This window comes from Exophiala mesophila (assembly GCF_000836275.1).
Source record: "Exophiala mesophila strain CBS 40295 unplaced genomic scaffold supercont1.6, whole genome shotgun sequence".
Lineage (NCBI taxonomy): Eukaryota > Fungi > Ascomycota > Eurotiomycetes > Chaetothyriales > Herpotrichiellaceae > Exophiala > Exophiala mesophila.
Genome location: NW_015622509.1, coordinates 2951474 through 2971503, shown reverse-complemented (window position 1 = coordinate 2971503; position 20030 = coordinate 2951474). Strand labels below are relative to the sequence as shown.

Below are 20030 nucleotides of genomic sequence, written 5' to 3'. Positions count from 1 at the left end.
CAGGCTACTGCATGGGTACCTACAGGCTGCACTATCAGGGCATCGATTGCTAACGTCATACACACCTAGTTGAGGTAGGTACCTATAGATACTAAAGTACCTGGGTAACTAAGTACTAGTATTAATAGCGGAGTTAGGGAAGGCAAAGTTACACTAGCTTGCCACAGGCTACCAGGCCGAGGGGCTCTTCAGCTACCAAGCTCCCAGGACCCAACGACCATCAGACCAGATGCCCGGAACTCCGCAGGCGGCCGCTCCCTTTAGGGCATTTGTCGGCTTTTCATGACATCCTCGACTGCTGTTGATGTGCCCCAGTACGCTCGAATGGCCCTTGAAGTTTTGTCGTTCTCTGTAGTACCCCTCTTCCATCGGCAATTATTCAAACGACCTGTTTGCAGGCTATGTAACCTTGCAGGGAATCTGGTTTGTGCACAAAGCAGAGCCCAGCGTCACCCGTCGACTCCTCGGTCTTGGAAACTGAAAGCTGTGTTTGACGACGGTAAACATGCCACTCGTCGTTGCACCACTTCCTGTCAAGCTGCCGAGGGCCTCTGAATGACTTTTCGTCCTGTGGCTAAGTCATGCAACAGCGTCAAATGGTCATTGCATGCAGATGCACTCTCATGCATTAATAATATATTCATGTGGTCCGGTCTTCCGCGCTCGCCTGCCTGACCACTCCAGGCCAAACGCCATGTCGAGACGCTAACATGTCGGGCAAGGTTACACCTAAACGTCAGAGTCCCTGCTCAATCATCCTCAACAGGCCAGCACTACCACGGCCGAGCCATATCTCCATCCTGATCATTAATCCTGCTTCTCATGCGGTGATCCGTCAAGTCCATTGATGATCTCACAACCCAGTAAGTAGATCAACACGGTTGGAAACACGAGCCAGAGGCCGTTGGGCAGAATCCACAGCCAGCCTAGATTCCAGGCCGAGTTGTGTCCTATGTTAGCAAATCCAGAGTAGTATTCATTCAGCCCTTGATGTTTCTCAGCAAAGCATTCACGTGCCGCAAACCAGACGGGGACTTACAGTATAGAACCGTCTTACTCAAGGTCATGATGGTGGCGGAAAACAAGATGATAACGGCCTTGGCCACCCCAGGCGCTCTGAGGCGGGTGTGGCGACTCCCATGTACCAAGGTATGAAAATCACTAAAAGTGTACAGACCTTTGGCTGACGTCTGGAAGATGACGACGAGATAATAGATATACATGGACGTTTCGACGGCGTTCAGGGCACCTTGAGCGGCGGTGAAGCCATTGTGGCTGTTCCACGCGGGCCAGCCATAGATATAATCAACTGTGCCGTACAGGGCATATGGTTTCCACACAGGATAATGCAAGCGACCACCCGGCATCGTGTGAGGCCGCAGGAAGATATAAAAGGTGTCCCATATCACCAGAGGTACCGATACCGACAGCCAGATCATCGTCAGAGGTGTTATGGTGTGGATGAACCCTGTTCCCTCAACCACTGAAGATGTCTTGTCCGCCAGCCCCTTTCGAGGATCAGTCGTGCCATTCGTCTTGGTCAAGGACGAGTTGGGCAATGCAGTGCCGTTGGTCGCGCGATTGGGGGTGGGTGTAGTGGGCTCTGGAAACGGTCGTGGGTGATGTCTGGTGGAAACCATGGTGGGATGATGGAACTGCGCCAGGTGCTCTATCCGCGGCGGTGGACTGTATGGTAGGGTGGTCGATGGGGCGTGGAGTGCTATTTGCTCGAGAAGAACGAGGGTTGACACGACATGGGCAGACAAGAAATACCGTATACAGCGATGAGGATCACACCGTGTGGGCGACAGAGTGGAAGAAGAACGACATGAAGCCAGGCTGACAGGTTTACTGGTCCGGCGGGTTACAAATAGTCATAGTTCGAGACCCTCGGGGCAGTGCGACTTGCAAAAGAAACCCTCTAGGCGAGAATCTGCGAGTCTGGGAGTCAAAGAGTGTGGAAATCCTACCCCGGAAAACGGAAAACAGCGGCCAAGGGGCCACGCGAGACGCCAAAGTCAAATCAGCCCACTATGAGCCCCTCGTATTGGACAAACCTCCTCGGCATCTCGCCTCCCGACCACCAACTTCTCCTCGCTTGTCATGCCATCCAATCACTTGCTATTAAGGAATCTGTAATAATTGTCGCCTCCTCGAGCAAGGGTCAAAGGTGTCAGCAACACACTACATTCGTGTCGATGTCATTGGATATGATGCTGATGGACCAGATTGGAGATTGGCAACGAGCGAGGAATGAGCGCATGGAATGGAAGATTGTCCTTTCCAGCCACTGTGCGGACAAATGGTTTCGTGTTTTCTCGTGATTCTTCCCGCTTCCTGCGATCGTACCTGCAGTGCCGAGATTCCGACACGTGACCAGAATTCAGCCAAGGAATGGGGGGATCAGGTGACCATGGATATGAAATGAGGTCCATCAACGGTGATGTTCAATCCTGGTCTGCTTGGGTACCCTCATTCACCGTCTCTCCTTGAAACAACTGAGCAATGACATCTGGCCGAATGATATCCTGTCGGAATTGTTTGTGTTGGAGGAGCTCCAGATTTCTCAGGGTTGCGCCAGGATGAGTGAGGTACTGGACGTATTGCGGAGTCTTCCAGTAGGCATACAAATATTCGAGATATCGTGCAAACCGTGCCGCGTCCGAATCGTCTGCATCGTCTGCAGACGTCGAAGGCTTGTTCAACAAATGCGGATAGTTGACAGCCAGGAATTGGAGGTATTGTGGGTTGGAAAGGCAGAGGACGAATTCCAATTCCAGGGTAAACCGTTGTGACAGCGGCGCGGGTGGCGTCGTGCTCTCCATCGTGGTCATATCGATGGCAAGATGATGGTGAGGGACGATGAATGAATGAATGATTTCTTTTGGCCCGAGTTACGGCTGTCAATCGGAGGTTAGGGAAATTGAAATGATGCAATAACGTGCATGGCAAAGTAGATACGCATACAACAGCACGGCACAATAGTGTCAGTGCGAGCTGCCAAAAATTGCCCGGCCTTGAAAAGCTGTCACGACTGACCAGTCAGGAATGTGTTGGGTGAAATGAGCAACAGATCAGGCCAGATGCAGTGACGTTCGCTGCTGCGTGACAGAAATGATGGAGACCTAATTGGTACTACACAATGCGGTCGTAATGCAAGTCATTAGAATTGAGCGAGAGATGAGTGTTTGATAAGCACCACAATAATAATGTTCCAGAATCCTGTTGGGCTGGGTGGCCAGCGACTCAAGGAACAAACTTGGGTTTTGTGGGGATCGACACGTTGCCGTTTGTCTATCCGCAGATGGCTGAGAGCGCGTGCCTTTTGAGTTCGAGGCAGGGATTAGGTCTGGATTGGTGATAGCAAAACATGATCCAGGTTCGTGATTCAACGCATTCTTTCGGTTGACGTGAACGATGACAGAGACACTCACAATTACTCAATTACTCAAGGTCAAGTTGGACACATCCTGGAGAAAGCTGGCGTGTTTCAGTCAGTGGAGGCTGTCGTGGCTGTGTGACAACAACCAAGCAACCAAGAGCCTCGCTAGAGAGATCGACGAGATTTTCCTGGCTAAATTGCCCTTGGACTCAAGCAAAGACGGATCGAAAGGGCAGCCCAGATCAGAACCCCAAGACACGTCTCGATCTTCAACGTCGGTTCAATTCATGAAGATCAAGTTTCAACTCATAATTCCATCATCTGCTCCAATATTGTTCCTAGGCATGCATGATGATATCCACCAAGCCTCAAGAACGAAGGCTGTATTCATAACGAGGGATCTACTTAGACTCCAACCCCAGGTTCTGAGGCGAATATCCCAGCCATCCGCCATCCGATGCTCAAGCATGGCTTGCGTTAGTAAGTACCTAGGTAGGTAGGCAGTAAATTAGTGGACGCCTTCTATACCTATAAAGACCACTCTAGGGGGAAGTGACACCTAAGGAGTCCACGTTTGGGAGACTTGATTGTAAATCCAACAGCCAAACAGTAATAACAAGCAATAGGGGTGACCCTCCGGGCATTTAGGCTTGACAAGACACCCGAGAGACCCTGAATCACAATAATAATCCTAACCGGAGTGAGTGAGCTGCAAGGGCGTCGCGCCACCTCCTCGCACCTCTTCCCCCGCCCACGTCCAAGTCTCCCCAGCAGCTGCTACGCCACCCTTACAAACTACAATTCCCAAATCCTGTTCAATTCATCGTTGCCATTGTCTGTTTCTCTTTATTCACCAACTACTTACCACAATCCCACGTTCAGCCCTTCATCAGAATTGCATCTTGTAACATCGCATCCTCTTCTCCTTAGCACTCATACAAGCTGCATCCCCAATACCTGATCTGGACCCTCTGATCGTCTGTCTGTCCACCCTCCACCCTATTAGTTCTTCCAAACGTTGGAGCCAGTCGTCCTGAAAAGGGGGTCTTGGAGACTGGTTCAAAATCACTGCCACTCTCCCAGAACCACACCTTTACGACCCACCCTTGACTTGTCCTGTTGATCCTCGACTGTCTACCATCTGTCCTTCTTCCCATCTCATTTACTCTGACAACCACTGTCGCGATCTCACGTATCCTCGCAACAAAGTCGTTACATTCAAATACCCTAACCATGGCACAAGCTGCCCCCGCAGCTGGTGAGTCTACCCAACATGATCTGCTCATCTACTCGCACCGCGCTGTGCCTCAACCACCACGGCCTATGATCCCTTGCTTCAGACCACACATTGCAGACACTGACCTACTCATCTCTCCATAGATCGCGGCCCAACCGTTCTCGCCTCAAACAATCCCTTTCGCACTCGAGTATCCCCAACCGCCCTGAGCCCCCCTGCTGGTCCCATCAGGCCGACGAGCACGAATCCCTTCCTCGACGCCTCTGAGATGGCGGCTGTACCAAAGACCGCCCCTCCCAATCGACAAGGCTCCTTGTCCAACACATCCCCCGCTGATCACACTATTGACATCTTTGTAAGGCTCTCAACTCTTGCTCGTCGTCCCCACTAACCTCGCCCACCACAGGCATCTTTAAATCTACAAAACTCGTCCGCCCCGCTTCCTCTCCGCAATCAGCACTCTCCTGTCGGCAGTGACTCACGTAGGGAAAATGTTGTCCCCAACACTCGTGGCCCAGGCCATCGTCAGGCCCCTCATGCCTCGGATGAAGAACCCCGACGCCGTCCCAGTCGAAGTCGGGCACCGCCCAAGGAGCTGGACATTTTTGCTGATCCCTTGTCGCTGGAAAAGACCCGTTCTCGGGACCGCCGCCCTCGACGAAATTCCGAGTCCTCGGTCCGCGACAAACCGCGAGACCTCGACCCCGAAGCCGAAAAGAGGCGACGTGAAAGAAAGCTCAGGGACGAAAAGGACGGTCGTTCCTCGCATCGGTCTAAGAAACCAAACAGGCGACTTGATGTCATTGACAAGTTGGACGTTACAAGTATCTACGGAACAGGACGTAAGTCGTTGCATGTCTGTCTCTATAACCCCCCCTGACTTTTGCCAGTCTTTCACCACGACGGCCCTTTTGACGCCTGTAACCCCCACCGAAACCGCAAGGGTGCTCGTCAAGCTCCCATGCAAGCCTTCCCCAAGGGTTCCGCAAACATGGCCTTGGGAGGCTCTGGCCCCGTCAATTCAAACCTCAACCTGGACCAATACCACGGTCGGGGTATGGAAGCTCATGACGATTACAACGAGGCGGTTGTGGTGGACGCCGACGCAGAATACCTGCGCCGCCCACAACAAGAACAAAACCCTGCCTTCAACCCAACCTCTCGTGTCGACCCTGTGCATGGAGACCCCTCTGCTGGCCTAGGAACTAGCACGTTCCTCGAAGGAACACCGGCAAGCAGAGTTGCCATCCAACGACGCGAAGTTGAAGCAGAGGCCTCTCAAAGGGAGGAGGCCACTGGATTGTCCCGCACCAAAAGTCTGGCCCAGCGGATCAAATCTGTCCGCCCAAACAAGGTCAACGATGGAAGTCGTGTAACCTCGCCTGGGCCAATCAACACCCCCACGAGCCCCTTGGGCTCGGGAAAACCTGACCAAACCGGCGCCAACCCATTTTTCAAGGACTACGACAAAGAATACGACCGAAAGGGCGCTCAGATTGCCTTTGCCGATGAACAGGATAAAGCCGGACGCCCACGAGCCCCGAGCAGCCCGAAACGTGCCCCTGGGCTGGAGAGGAAGAACACAGGAGAGAGCGCGACCGTGGAAGAACCGAAAGGAGTCGCGGGAGGATTCCTCAACCGCATGAAGAGCATGAAGGGTCGGAGCAGGACTCGAGAGCGGCGCAACACTGAGACATCGTAGTGGCGGAGCTTGGCCACGGCGAAACTGGGATTGAATTTGAGGCGTTTGACTGGACGAGATGACGGAACCCGCTGACGCGCAGAATGATACGCGTCAGAACGGACCGAGGGATGTGCTACGTTTGCATGCCGCTGGCAACCACACGACTTGATGACACGAAACAAGAAGGACCCCGACCCCGGCGCGTTGGACTGGCCACAGGACCGAAATGATGATGGGAAAACGGCAACGGCAGCATTCCGGCGTTCTTGGAAAGAAGCAAATGGTGGGCGTCAAAGGATCTATTGATGTGGCTTGCAACCTAGGAGGCCGCTTTTTAGTGAGAGCGGTGGAATTGAATCACCTTCAAACAGATGTCATCATGGTGCTCTGCTCCCATCAAGCCTTCCTTGACATGCCAAAGACATCATCGTGGCAAGAGAAAGAGGAGGATAGATTAGACATCCCGAAACCCGAATGATATAGACAAGACAGATCTGCAAGCACGACTCTCAAGCACAGCGCACTATAGTAGAGTAGAAGGTCTTCGTTACGGTTTTGTGAGTCGACGAATTGTGCATAGTATCACTCTTGAAACCAAGGGTGCTTCAACAGACCCTCTGCAGTCGGCCTTTGCGCTGGCTCATACTTGAGAATACCTCGAATGAGTGACGTGATGACTCCAGATTCGACATCATCAATATTATCCGGTTTATGCTCCTTGGATTGCTTCTCCAGAGGGTCATCGATATGGGGTACGTCTCGATCGTCAGGGCATGGGCCAGCCTTTCCCGTCCGGGGCCGAAATATGTCTTGGTTCGCGGCCACTTTTCCTGAAGCCAGACATCTGGAAGGGGTTCTAGGATGTCGTTCATCTAGAGAAGGTGTTCATCGTCGGTCGTTTTCGGTCGTCTTCAAAGAGCACTATGACGGGAAATCAAACTCCAAATGTCAATGCTTGAATCTATCTTTCCACGCAAAATCAATTCTGGACATCTGAGTACGGTGGGGTTCACGGTTGAATCTGGAGGCTCTTGCGCCCAAAATGCTACACACGAATCAACATTTCGAAGGACTCAAGAATGAGAAGAAAACCACGGAGGGAGACAGTGCTTACCAGCGTCAAAGTCTGATATCTTGACTTGCATATCTTGACCGAGTTTGGTGTGTTTGACAAGTGACTGCCCTAGATATAGTTAATGAAGAGCCCATTTATCCTCTAATCCGTCAACTCGTCGAACGGCCTCATGTTCCAGGTTTCTTCCTTAACCCTACAAATCTTGTCGCAAGTCTCCTTCATCTAGATTCCAAACATATCGGTGTTTGTATAAATCAAGACGCATTTCTACTATTGCTATAAGTCGAAAGGATGAAGAAGAATGAGAGAGCATCTTGTAATGGAGAAGAAAAGTCTTTTCGAATTTGTTAGAGCAAGAGGAAAGCGCTGTCTTGAGACTTGAAGTCTGCAGGCAAGAACGGGCTCAAAAGCGTGTGGGAAATGTTGCAAGAGGAAGGCACCGCTGTGGGATACCGAGACTGGAGGCAGGAACGTGTTGGAGAGATTTGCGGGAAAGTGCTGCAGAACCTTCGGCGTTGGCGATCTCCTTCATGATGATAGTCTATATATGGGTGAGGTTGGGTAGCGAGAGGGCTGCGGTTTTGAAAGTGGCATTGCCTGGATGAGCCATTTGTGGTTTTGCATTGTAGATTGCTGCCTATGACTCGATCAATCAATCAATCAACACACTTACACCCCGACCCCATCCTCTTCGAATGGAGCAGTGTCACGGGCATCTAAGTAGTCTCAAAACTTGTCCTTTCCTCAGTCTCTAGGCTGTTATGCCTGTACCTAAAACACACGCACACTTACAGCAAGACCCTCTGTCATCTCTGATGATGACCATATGTTCCAACCCACCCTAATGTCGTACAAGAATTCCAATCCATCGTGCGCTCTTTGACCAAGTACAGTTCCCCGTTCATGATGAATCCAAGTCACAAACAAGTCCTCCCCCAAGTGACTCCCCAGGAGACCAGGAGACTGAAACATCAATCACTGGGCCCTCCTACCCAGTTCAATACCAGGCCAACAAGTGTGGTTCCAAACCCCCAAATTCCTGCATATCCCAACGCCCCTTCCAGCTCAACGCCCTCAATCGTACCCCACGCATGCACCAACGTCTCGATGACAACAAGCACCGTCAACAAGATCGTGCGTGAAATCAGCGTTTTTTGCCGTACAGAGTACCAACCCCACGCGTTGTACTTGACATGGCTGGCCAGTGTAGCCGTGGCGGGATCAAATTCAATCGCAGTGACTAGCGGCGCCGGTGACGCTGTCGATGGAGCAAAGATGAATTCTTGACTCGCAAGTCCGGCTGGGAGGAGTGCAAGAAGCAAGGTCGGTAGTCCAGCGGGGCCAAGGTGGGCAGCTTCGAGAGTTTTCAGGCCTCGGAAGTGGGTCACAAGCCAGGTTGGAAGTGCAGTGGCCAATGCCGCTTCCAGAAGAACGGCAAAGATGGCCGCCGAAAGAAGCGATGTGGCAATGGTCGTATAAGGGTCTGTGAGAATAGAGCGATTGCGGAGGAGCGATTTGGGAGAAGAAGCGGGCGAATGCGCTGGTGATAGAGGGCGGAGGAGATAGTACGGCAGGGTTAGCGAAACGAGCGAGGATAATGTTGTCGAGAGGAGCGTAGTAGGTGAGATCTTATAGAAAAGACCCAGGAGAAGAGTGGTGGGTGTAGACTGTAGCAGAGATAGCGAGGCGACATCGTAAGCTGTAAAAGTGCATGGTCAGTCATGGCGTTTCTCAATATTGCTGATCGAATGGCACATACCGTCAAACCCACCATACCAGTATATGGCCAACTGAACAACCTTCCAACCCAGTAGACCAGAGATTTCCACCCACGAGTCGGACTTTCTGGATATGGCGGCCAAATCTCCTGTGCCTAGTTGACCAGCGATGGTCTGCAGCCCAATTTCCAAGGTCGTGCTCAACACGAGGGTCGAGACAAATTTCCAGAAGCTATAGTCCTGCGCGGGGGACACGACAGGCTCAATTTTTGACTTGGAGCTAGGGATAACCACAATGGGGTTTTCGGAAGATGTAGTTGGTCGCGAGCGAGGTTTGCGGGTTGAGGCGGGGGAGGAGGACTTGTCACTGCGACCAGGCGCCAGCGGCTCGCCATTAGTGGTGCTGGCCACGGCGGTGCTGCCGCCAGTGCTGGACCCGACGCTGGCAGACTTGGAATGGCGACTTCTTGGAGGCATGGTGGTGATGGTTGTTAAAGTATTTCTGAACAGTGGCAGAGCCACGTGTACGGGGCGTGGACGTGATCGACAGAGAGGAAGAGGTAGGTAGTCTCAACAACGGTTCCTCAACTCGGCGCAACAGATAGAGAGTGAGAGTTGTCGTTAGATTAATGCAAGCCTGAGGAGAGCGGTAAGGAGCGGTTAAAAGTCGAGAGGATGGTACACAGCGTGTCTCGAGGAGACTTTGGTGAAGGTGACGACGAGAGTCTAGAGATCGCGGAAATGCAAGTGGCTGGAAGAGGAAGTACGGATACTCCGTAAGGCTACCTTCGCGATCAGGCTGTCATTGGTCAGGATGGTGTCACTAAGTCGACTTGAAACACGACGTCATTTCCAGATTCCACCCAATGACAGTACAGTATAGATGACGTCACATGACTGGAGGTCCTACACGTGATATCATTTCTAAAATCGAAACGACGTCCGAAGATTCTTTGTCTCACTAGCATAATGGCAACGACATCATAGACTCAACAGGTAGGAGAAGGGACGCACAGACCTGATTATACGAGTTACAGCTTTTTATTCCTCATTCGTGCTACCCCTACCATTAGGGATTACTGTCTACTACCTCCCTTTTTCCCAATTACTTACCACCTCAGCTTTTACTTACCTATAGTCGTCGTCCCAGACAAGCCATGCACTGCTTGTACATCCTAGAGTCCAGCCTCGCACCATGATGCTCCCGCTGGCTTCGCCCAAAGGACCTCAACAAAGACCAATAGTGTCGTCCACATCCAGGACAGAGGTTTCTATCCTCGGAATTTTCATCGATCCATCGCTGCATCTTGAAGGTGTCCTTTCCCCATCTCTTTCCTCTAGGCTTCACCTTACCCTCTTCTTCCAATCGCTCCAGATTCCCGTGTGCCGCAACATGCAGTCTTCGAGCTTGAATGGCCTGACAAGAAACACATTTCCATTGAGAGGGATCCTGCTTGAAAACGTCATCCTTGGACTTGATGCCGCAGTGGCATAGACCAACCCCCTTCTTCTTCTCTCGCCGACTACATGGCCAGCAGTAATGAATTTCCCTCGCATTGGTACAATCCTCGTCAAAGTGTCGCTGTGATTTATGGACGCAGTGCAAACACACAAGCTGGCGGCACATGATGGTAGGATCGTACTTACCTTGACACTCTCGGATGGCAGTAGTGCGCGAGGTCCTAACACAGTCGGGTCCAGTGCATTGTGTTGCTTCCAACCCAGATAAGTAGTCCGCTGAAGGGCAGACCTCGCAGGTTGGGTCAATAGCCAATGGGCGCGAGCCTTCCGCGGTGGTCTTGCACGACATTTTGAATCCTGTATAGTCGTATTGATCCAGTCCTCTGCACAAGCGAAGTCTGTCACGGAAGTCAGTGACGGAGGTGAACAAGGACAAGAAATTTAGAGCGGGCCGATTGTGGGGAAGGATAATGCTAGGGTAAAGGGTGATGGTCTTTTGCACGACGAGTTTCTCTCCTCAAGTATTTTTGGTGAATCTTCTGGTTGATCTTCCTGACAAGAACAAATATGTTGTCCGTTAGGTGGATACTGATATCTGGGGCAATACTTGAGAAGTGTCGATGGAACTGCAGAGCTTGGAACTGCCCTCTTGTCACCCCGGGGGGCATCGCCGATATTTCAAGCTCGCACCGATACTCCCAACCTACTCGAACCCACAGTCGAGCAGGCCGTATGAACAAAGCCTCGAGATCGAGCAATATAAAAGCAAGAAAGAACACTTTATTCCACCTCGAGAGGGTCACAAAGGAAGCATGGTTCTCCAGAACCTTTCCATCATCATGGACAAAGGCGACAATGATGAAAGACTACTTTCTTTCAGCGGACATGGTTGTTCGACAATGTTGGCGACGTTGGGAACGGAGGCCAGGTCTGGCCGCTTTCAAGATAGTTTTCATTCCACTGAGCATACATGCTCAATAACAATACCCGCAGACCACCAGATTATCGCTGCCCTAACCAGCTGAATTGCATTCGAAAAAATCGGCAACGCGACAATAAAATTCGCAAAGAATCTCCCAAGCCGTCCACAAAGATGCTGAGCACCACCTCCTTGATCCCAAGCTGTCTAATGCTTCAGAATGACCTCCAAGTCGAATATGCGACTCTTGTTCTATTTTCCTCCTTCCTCGGTTGCTGCTTGTATCTCGATTTGCTCACGCTTAAGACAGTGCGCTGGGTGCAACAAGCCATCAAAGCTGCGTTGATCAACACATCCCACGCAACACGGGTTTTAGGATTTCCTCTTGAATATCTGAACCCAGTCTGGCCGGTTCTGGAAATCATCAAGATCCTAGACATGCTACTATTCTTGCTGGCAGATCTCGCCGAGTTACACGGCTTAGAACTGGAAGGATTGCTGTGATTTGGCACGAGCAGCTTGATAGGGGTTGTAGAAATATCGTACCTGAACTTCTTGGCAAGTTCGTTGGAGATCGGAAAATAGAATAATGAGAAGTGTTGAGGATTGTGTCCCAGAAGAGAATGCACTTCCCTGATCATCACTTGCGATCTGCAGAATTTATGACATTGTCCGAACTTGATTATTCATCGTCCTCGTCTTCAGGTTGTTCGTCCGGGACCACTCTCATCTCAAAAATACCCGTATTGCGGCCCTTATGGTCTTTGGTGGTGAAAGCATACTTGCCTCTCTGCTCCCCGGTCTGGATCGTCCACAGATCCTTGAACGTCAATTCCTTGGTACGGTTGAGGCTTTCGATGGCCGAAATGCGATCGAGAGTTGCTTCGAGGTATTCATCAAAGCCTTCTTCTGCACAGATCTCTTTGAAAGCATTCATCATGGGCACCGAGTCGGCACGCACCATGGCAGAGCTGTCAATGGTAAAGATATTGTCGTGGTCGTAGCTTTGGATAAAGTCGGCTCTGGTCATAACCTGGCGTGAAATGTAGAGTGGGATGTTTGGCAGAATGTGACCCTTTTCTTCATCGTACTGTGTGTCCATTTCCTTGCTACGTCTTACCAGTTCCCGGGCCAGGACCATGGCGGCACTGGCGTATTTCTGTTGATCCATGACATCGTCGTCCATCTCTTCCCCGAGAATGCCACATTTGTTGAGAAACCACGTCTTTTCGGATTCGTTGATTTGCTTGCACATTTTGAGCATGTCGGTGCTCTTGGCCACTCGACCAAGGAAGTTTAACCGCCCGCCCACGGAATCGTACACCTGTTTCAGTATTTCGGGGTCGTTGACTTGCTCAGGAAAGTATTTGGATCGATATCTGGTCAGAGCGTCGATGGCTTTATCCTTGGGAAGGTCGAGAATGGGGATCACCTCCATTCTAGTCGCGTATCGCTTGAGGCGCTCGTAAACCCAATAGTCGTCAGAATTGAAGATCATGGTGATGAGATTGGCAGCCGCCCACTGCTCAGCACGCTGTTGCATTAGTTCGATCAAGTCGTTGCCGTCTTCGTCATCACGGATCAGGTGTGTACAATTGACAATGAGGACCAGCGGCCCTTTGCGGCGAGCCAAGGGTTTGCGTGCAGCGTTGCGGTGGAGCAGTGCGATCTTTTCGAGTTTGTTAAAGGCGCGCTCGATGTCGAGGAGCGCCGTGGTATCTCGAGGACCGCGGATGGAAAACAAGGACCCGATATAGTCCTCGTGAAAGTCATAGTTGAGTGCTTTTCCCAAGCGGATGCGGAAGATCTCCAGGTCGGCATGCGCTTCAAACATGGAGACACCTTCGCCTTGAATCTTGCGCATTGCTTCGAGAATCATGGAAGACTTGCCCGTTCCTTTTTCGCCGACGAGCAAGTAATAGCGACCCTTGGACTCGCCGTTAACGATGCCGTCAATCCTAAGCTGTTCCGGTCGAACGACCCAGGTATCTTCGTCGTCGGTCGTATCGTCTGGGGGCTCATGCGGCCCCGGAGGAGAGGCAAGTTCCAACATTGGATCGCCAGGCGCAAAGGCTTTGGTCATTTTGCGCAAGACCATTGACTTGTAAAATACGTGGTAAGAGTATCCAGCCAAGCCTAGGACTGCAATGGTAGCAAAGGTCGTCGCGGCAGCCTCAAAGATCTTGAACAGAGTCGGACGTACGTTGGAAGACGTGTCTTGTTTATCTCGGCCATTGGATTGTGGCTCCTCTTCGTCAGGTTCTTGGCCTTGAAAAGTACCATTTGGTCCAAATTGAGATGATGCGTGTCTCGTGGGCCTGCCAGGAGTTCTACCGGCGATTCGGCCTCTGAGCAACACAGGGCCAGCCCTTGCTCTCGTGACCATCCATCCTTGTACAGCCTTCATGATCAATCGCATGCGCATAGTCCGGCTTTCGATTGGCGACAAAACACTTTAGGGGGTCTTGATCTAGCTGGCTTTGCTATTGGTTGCACCAACTAGACAAGAGTCGGGGGCAAGCAGTTGAAGTCATGAAGTCTGTAGGTAGCCAAGGAGTCAAAGAGCTGGTGATGAAACGAACGACATGCAGTTGGACGGCGTCTACAACGTTAGAGAATATCGTGACGCGAAAGAAGCTCTGATGATCTGACTGTCGTCGTTGACATTGTGCAAGGAAAGGGATGAGGTGAAGGATGAGCCACTGGAGCCAAGTGGCCAAGCATTGAATAAGATTTGGAAGGGCGTTTGGGGGCATCTCTGCACCTACAGACGACCAGTAACTTTATCAGTTTAGGTATTGTTAGCCCGTCATGGGCGCCCCTCGGCCCCAAGTCTCTACTTAATGAAGCCTGAGGGCCCCTAGTCTGACCTATTAGGTACTTCGCTGGTGCAAATGCCTGGAGCTAGTACCTAAAAGGTACATACCTACCTAGGTATGTATCTGCCGAGGAGAGTGGAAATCACGTGGGAGCGACTGGACACGTGGGCTTCCATGCATGCGCAGAGCCTCTGGAATCTGCGATTAGGCTAGAAGAAATAATTTCCGGGCACTGCTGGACCCAAAGTCCAGTGCTTTTTCAATGAAAATCATTATCCCCCCAATTCATACCTTATTCACGCATGTCAATCAAGAGGCGTCCATGAATGCATGCAACGTGGGAAACTGAACATCTTACCCCAGACTCCCGAGGATGACACCCGTCATTGAAGAGGAATGATATCGCCACGTGACCCATACCACCGTCAACGACCACCGCTGGACAGCTACAAATCTCATCAAACTGATGTATGATGAGGGAAATAATTTATTTTCATCTCTATTTCGGGGCGTATTCGGGAGGAGTTTCAGTCTAGGCCTTGGCCGGAGCCTTTGCCGGCAGATGCCCCAGTTCCCGGCTGGCTTGGGTTTGGAAATCTGCCAGGGCTTCACACTTTTTGCTCCGTGAAATTCTCTTGTTACACTCGTCCATAAAGTAGATTTGGAGAAAGTCGTTGACGAGTGCCCGCCCATCCGCCCACCATCCGCCAATCAACTGCCTAGTATTTGGTCGGCACAACGGGTCCTTCCTTGTGTCCTCGAGTCTTGACTCGACTAGCGCCCTCAATTCTCGTCTAAAACACTTCCTCTACACTGAGCACGCCGCTCTAGACCCGCTCTCACCTCCCACTAGCATCACTAGCATCACTAATATCATGAAGCTAAACCCCATCCAGACCCAGCTCCAGAAAATAATTCCTTCTCCATGCTCACCTCCAGTCCACGTCGAAATCCGATTCTGTCTCGATTCAATCTTCCTGCGTCTTGCATCTTGTGTCTGGTTTTCAACCTTCTTTCTTGTTCCTTCAAACACTGTATAGTACTTGGGACCTCTTCTAACTTTGTACATTATCTCCCATTCCTCGGTCACTCCTTTTCCCACTGCTGTCACTCGCATAGTGAATTTTAGAACAACTGGTCCTGGGCTTGACTACTTTCTCAATGGCGGACTCCACTGGTGTTGTGACTGCCCCAGCTGGTAACTCATTCTCTGACACACTCAAATATCACAAGATCTAACTCAACGACAGACGTCACTGCCCAAGAGTCGGGCCCAGACCTACCCAACGGTACCAACGGGACCAACGGTCACCCACACGAGCATTCCCACAATCATGAGCACAATCACGATGACAACGCTGGAGGACTGTTCCAGGTCTCCGTCAAGCTGCCTCACCACCCTTATTCCATGCAAATAACGGTCACGAGCCAGGAGCAGGTCCAGGATGTACGACAGTCCATAGTCGAGACTCCCGATACCTTTCAGTATACTTGTTTCCACCTCGAGCACAACGACCAGAGGATAAACGATTTTGTCGAGCTCTCCGAAGTCAAAGATCTCAAGGCCGACGACGAACTCGTCCTCGTCGAAGACCCATACACTGAGAAAGAAGCAAGATTGCATGTGGTGAGGATCCGAGAGCTCATCGGTGCCACCGGCGACCGTTCCGACCAGCTCCATGGCCTTGCCGCTGGCCTTTCTCTTCACGATGAAAAGTTTGGCTCCGTCCTAGCCCCCGCGCCCAAGTCTGACGACAATCCTCTCGCGAGATACGACGTCCAAGCCCCTCCTTCACTCGATGCCATCCTGTCATCGCAGCCACACAATCTCCCCAAAACCATCAAATCTCTGTCTGTTTCTCAATGGAATCCTCCACCGTACCACTTGCGCCAACGCGGCCATCTCCTCTATCTTCAGCTCACCACAAATGAGGGAGAGCAGTTCCATGTCACCGCCGCTGTTTCCGGTTTCTATGTAAACAAGTCTTCTAGCAACAAGTTTGATCCCTTTCCCAGGCCTGCACCCAAGAATCACCACGCCCACTCCCTCCTCTCTTTGATCTCCATCCTTTCACCTTCTTTCAGCGAAACCTTTGTCGACCTTCAAAAAGCCAATGGTCAAAAAGATCTCCTCACAACCTTTCCCTTCCAAAATGCCATCCCCGCGAACCCGTGGCTGGTGCCCCAGTCCGCCATTCAAACCAGCCAGCACCAGTCCGACCCAACTCGACCCCAGGAAGCCTACTTGATCGGTGGGGCGGACGGCGCCGAAAATCTTCGAGACTGGAACGAAGAGTTTCAAACCACCCGAGAGCTGCCGCGAGACTTGCTCCAGGATCGGGTGTTCCGGGAACGACTTACTTCCAAACTCTTTGCCGACTACAACGACGCCGCTGCACGTGGTGCTGTTCTGGTGGCAAGAGGCGAAGTAGCACCTTTGAACCCCACCGAAGGCCGCGATGCTCAGATCTTCATTTACAACAACATCTTTTACTCCTTTGGTGCCGATGGTGTTCAGACTTTTGCCAGCGAAGGCGGTGATGAAGCGGCAAGAGTCGCTGTTGGCAAGGATGTTGCCGGTGTCAAAGCTGTCAACCAGTTGGACATCAACGGCCTCTTCACTCCAGGCACGGTGGTCGTAGATTATCTCGGCAAACGCATCGTGGGCCAGAGCATTGTGCCTGGCATCTTCAAGCAACGGGAACCAGGCGAACATCAAATCGACTATGGCGGTGTCGAGGGAAGAGACATTGTGACCGAGAACCAGGCCTTTGTCCCCGTTTTTGAGAAGCTGTCCAAGGCACTCCACATCAAAAAGCACGCCGTCTGGGACAAGGATGGCAAACGCCATGACCTGGAGGGTAGTGTCGAAACCAAGGGATTGCTTGGCACCGACGGCCGCAAGTATGTTCTGGACCTCTATCGTATCACTCCTCTCGACGTCGCTTGGTCGGAAGAGGTGGAGGCGGACGGCCGTGAAAAGTATCCCCACCGCATGTCCGTTCTCAGAATCGAGTTGGTCGAAGCATACTGGCGCACCAAAATGCAGGAGTACGTCCGCGCAGAAGTCGAGAAACGACGGGCCAATAAAGCCAACGGCCAGGGCACCGAGAACGCTGCCATCGAACACGCCAAGGCAGACACCCAGGAAGAGGCCAACGATTCTCTCGACAAGACCGAAGGCGATGAGCAGAAGAAAGCAGCAGCCCTCGATCAGGAAAGGGTCGACATCTCCAATTTCACACTGGCACTCAACACTGATTCATTCAGCGGGCAAATTCCGCAGACGGACGAGGAGAAGGAGGATCTTGCCAACGATGAGAAAGATGTCCGTGCCGTTTGCGACTTTTTGCGTGTCAAAGTCATACCTGATCTGATCACCGACCTGCACGATGGTGATGTTGGTTTTCCCATGGACGGACAGTCGTTGTGTCAACTTGTGCACAAACGCGGCATCAACATCCGATACTTGGGTCGTCTTGCACAAGCCTCTTTGGACAAAGGTCATCGTCTCCAGGCCTTCTCCGGGGTGGTCCTGCAAGAAATGGTTGCCCGTGCATTCAAGCACATTGCAAACGGCCACCTCCGCCATCTACCCGCCGTCTTCGCTGCTTCGGCCCTTGCACATCTTCTCAATTGCCTGCTTGGAGTGGAGTACAACTCGAAGCCACGACCGGAAATCGAAGAGGAGCTTCGTTCGCTCTACCCCGATGGGGATTTCTCGTTTGAGAAGGTGAACCCTACGAGTCTCAAAGCTGCCATAGAGAAACAGGTGCTCGTCCGATATCGGTACCAACTCCCGAGTGATTGGCAGACGACTGTGCAACCCCTTCCTCTGCTCCGTGAAATTGCCCTTAAACTTGGTCTGCAGCTTGTTGCCAGAGATTACACCTTCAAGACGGGCTCACACCTTGCTGTCGATCTCTCGCCTGCAAGAAGCAGCAGTGATACACAGTCGAACAACGGAGGTTCAAACGACGAGAGCAGTAAGAAGAAGAAAAAGAAGGGCGTCGATCAGTCATTGGCCAAGAAGGTTCCTGCTAAACCCAGCACGACTTTTACACCAGGAGATATCGTCAACATTGCTCCGATTGTCAAGGATGCTGCGCCTCGCAGTGCACTGGCCGAAGAAGCTCTCGAGGCAGGCAAGATCTCGCTCGCGCAGGGACAAAAACAGCTTGGACAAGAACTCGTGTTGGAGAGCTTGTCCCTCCACGAACAGATCTACGGCATCCTGCACCCCGAGGTGGCTAAGATGTACCACTCCCTGTCCACTATCTACTACCAGACGGATGAGAAGGAAGCCGCAGTGGAACTGGCACGAAAAGCGGTCATTGTGACGGAAAGAACGTTGGGCGTCGACTCGCATGATGCTATTTTGGCTTATCTGAATTTGTCACTCTTTGAGCACCATGTCGGCAACACCAGACAAGCCTTGAAGTATGTGCGACATGCACTCGAGGTGTGGAAGATCATTTTCGGCCCCAGCCATCCCGACTCGATTACGACCATGAACAACGCCGCCGTCATGTTGCAGTCATTGAAAGAGTACCCAGAGTCACGCAAATGGTTCGAAGCGTGCTACAAGGTCTGCGAAGAGCTGTTTGGGCCACAATCCATCAACGCCGCCACGATTCTCTTCCAACTAGCTCAAGCACTGGCTCTCGACGGAGATGCCAAAGGCGCCGTCAACAAAATGCGTGATGCGTATAGCATCTTCCTGGCGGAGCTGGGCCCCACGGACCGCAACACCAAGGAGGCGGAAAGCTGGCTGGAGCAGTTGACACAGAACGCTGTGTCAATTGCGAAGCAGGCGAAACTGTTGCAAACTCGACGTATAGGAGGCTTACGGCAGCTACCTCGTATGGGTGGGATGGGGACCAGGTTGCAGCCTCAGAATGCAACCACTGCGGCACCAAATTTGTCGGGCAGGACAGCTACGTCAGAGCCCAGCCTGCGCACAGGCACGGGCGACCCGGCCCTAGAATCAAGAAGCATCGATGAGCTGGTGAGATATATTGAAGGAGCAGACCTCGGCAAGAGCTCTGCGAGCAAAAAGAAAAAGTCTTTGAACCCCAAAGCACGTGGGTCAAGAAAGGCGGCAGCCTAAGCCACTGAGCGAATAAGCCGGGAAGCGATCTACGTGCTGATTTGGATCTGAGGCACACTACCATGTCTTATATTGACGAAGGCGAGGATGATCTTGTCATGTTGGAACGAGCGTCTGAATCTGGGGGTCGAGTCATCCAACTTTGAACATTTTGTACAACACAAAAAGCACAGCCTGGCGGGTCAACAGAGCATGGTTCTGCTGGGCAGGCGTCGGTTGATGGGCAATGTCTTGAACAGAACTGTGATGGTCTCCGGCCAGAAGTGGGAGACAAGAGGTGTATTTTCGTGCCCATTAAATGGAGCAAAGGACCAAGAGCGGGAGATGTATAAAGAGCTAACATAATATCAAACATTCTCAACTCCTCTAGATTTGAATTGCCGAGGCTAGAGTGATCCAACATCAGCGAACCATGGCCTCGCACATGTTGATCGCGTATGTTTGTTGTCGCATGCGGTGCGTGTTGCTCTTCAAGGCAACACTCTGAGTTTCTACTGGAATCTGCAGAAGGTTGAATATTTCCGGAATAGGACAAGCGCCGGGATTTGACGACGGGTAATTGGTCAGCTTTTCATCCCATTTGTCAGCCTGAACAACCAACCGCAACGACAATTAATGGAAGTTC

At 51.7% G+C, this 20030-nt stretch overlaps 7 protein-coding genes across 7 annotated transcripts; 3 read left to right on the top strand and 4 right to left on the bottom strand.

Annotated features, from left to right (window-relative positions):
- Positions 1 to 133: 133 nt before the first annotated feature.
- Positions 134 to 1640, bottom strand: PV10_08920 (uncharacterized protein; the record flags this gene model as incomplete). The annotated part of the gene is made up of 2 exons (XM_016374008.1): positions 134 to 986; positions 1040 to 1640. The coding sequence occupies 2 exons, from the start codon at positions 1638 to 1640 to the stop codon at positions 808 to 810; spliced, it is 780 nt and encodes a 259-aa protein (XP_016220919.1). The 3' UTR covers positions 134 to 807.
- Positions 1641 to 2447: 807 nt separating this feature from the next.
- Positions 2448 to 2834, bottom strand: PV10_08919 (uncharacterized protein; the record flags this gene model as incomplete). Its single annotated transcript, XM_016374007.1, has 1 exon — positions 2448 to 2834. One exon carries the CDS (start codon positions 2832 to 2834, stop codon positions 2448 to 2450), a length of 387 nt encoding a protein of 128 aa, XP_016220918.1.
- A 1392-nt stretch (positions 2835 to 4226) lies between these two features.
- Positions 4227 to 6808, top strand: PV10_08918 (uncharacterized protein). The gene is made up of 4 exons (XM_016374006.1): positions 4227 to 4640; positions 4763 to 4974; positions 5026 to 5461; positions 5510 to 6808. The coding sequence occupies exons 1-4, from the start codon at positions 4616 to 4618 to the stop codon at positions 6319 to 6321; spliced, it is 1485 nt and encodes a 494-aa protein (XP_016220917.1). The 5' UTR covers positions 4227 to 4615; the 3' UTR covers positions 6322 to 6808.
- Positions 6809 to 7957: 1149 nt separating this feature from the next.
- On the bottom strand, positions 7958 to 9809 carry PV10_08917 (uncharacterized protein). Its single transcript, XM_016374005.1, has 2 exons — positions 9138 to 9809; positions 7958 to 9077 (listed from the first exon to the last, which is right to left on the bottom strand). Exons 1-2 carry the CDS (start codon positions 9571 to 9573, stop codon positions 8350 to 8352), a joined length of 1164 nt encoding a protein of 387 aa, XP_016220916.1. The 5' UTR covers positions 9574 to 9809; the 3' UTR covers positions 7958 to 8349.
- Positions 9810 to 11419: 1610 nt separating this feature from the next.
- Positions 11420 to 14179, bottom strand: PV10_08915 (uncharacterized protein). The gene has a single exon (XM_016374003.1). It carries the CDS (start codon positions 13899 to 13901, stop codon positions 12159 to 12161), a length of 1743 nt encoding a protein of 580 aa, XP_016220914.1. The 5' UTR covers positions 13902 to 14179; the 3' UTR covers positions 11420 to 12158.
- On the top strand, positions 11528 to 11980 carry PV10_08916 (uncharacterized protein; the record flags this gene model as incomplete). Its single annotated transcript, XM_016374004.1, has 1 exon — positions 11528 to 11980. One exon carries the CDS (start codon positions 11528 to 11530, stop codon positions 11978 to 11980), a length of 453 nt encoding a protein of 150 aa, XP_016220915.1.
- A 910-nt stretch (positions 14180 to 15089) lies between the features above and the next one.
- On the top strand, positions 15090 to 19770 carry PV10_08914 (uncharacterized protein). The gene is made up of 2 exons (XM_016374002.1): positions 15090 to 15493; positions 15546 to 19770. Exons 1-2 carry the CDS (start codon positions 15457 to 15459, stop codon positions 19403 to 19405), a joined length of 3897 nt encoding a protein of 1298 aa, XP_016220913.1. The 5' UTR covers positions 15090 to 15456; the 3' UTR covers positions 19406 to 19770.
- The last annotated feature ends 260 nt before the right edge of the window (positions 19771 to 20030 follow it).

Coding starts and splice junctions, on each gene's coding strand:
- PV10_08918 (XM_016374006.1), top strand. CDS start 4,616: ATGGCACAAGCTGCCCCCGCAGCTG. Junction 4,641..4,762: donor ACAAGCTGCCCCCGCAGCTG/GTGAGTCTACCC, acceptor ATCTCTCCATAG/ATCGCGGCCCAACCGTTCTC. Junction 4,975..5,025: donor ATCACACTATTGACATCTTT/GTAAGGCTCTCA, acceptor CGCCCACCACAG/GCATCTTTAAATCTACAAAA.
- PV10_08917 (XM_016374005.1), bottom strand. CDS start 9,573: ATGCCTCCAAGAAGTCGCCATTCCAAGTCTGCCAGCGTCGGGTCCAGC. Junction 9,078..9,137: donor CTGGTATGGTGGGTTTGACG/GTATGTGCCATT, acceptor GCACTTTTACAG/CTTACGATGTCGCCTCGCTA.
- PV10_08915 (XM_016374003.1), bottom strand. CDS start 13,901: ATGCGCATGCGATTGATCATGAAGGCTGTACAAGGATGGATGGTCACG.
- PV10_08914 (XM_016374002.1), top strand. CDS start 15,457: ATGGCGGACTCCACTGGTGTTGTGACTGCCCCAGCTG. Junction 15,494..15,545: donor TGTTGTGACTGCCCCAGCTG/GTAACTCATTCT, acceptor ACTCAACGACAG/ACGTCACTGCCCAAGAGTCG.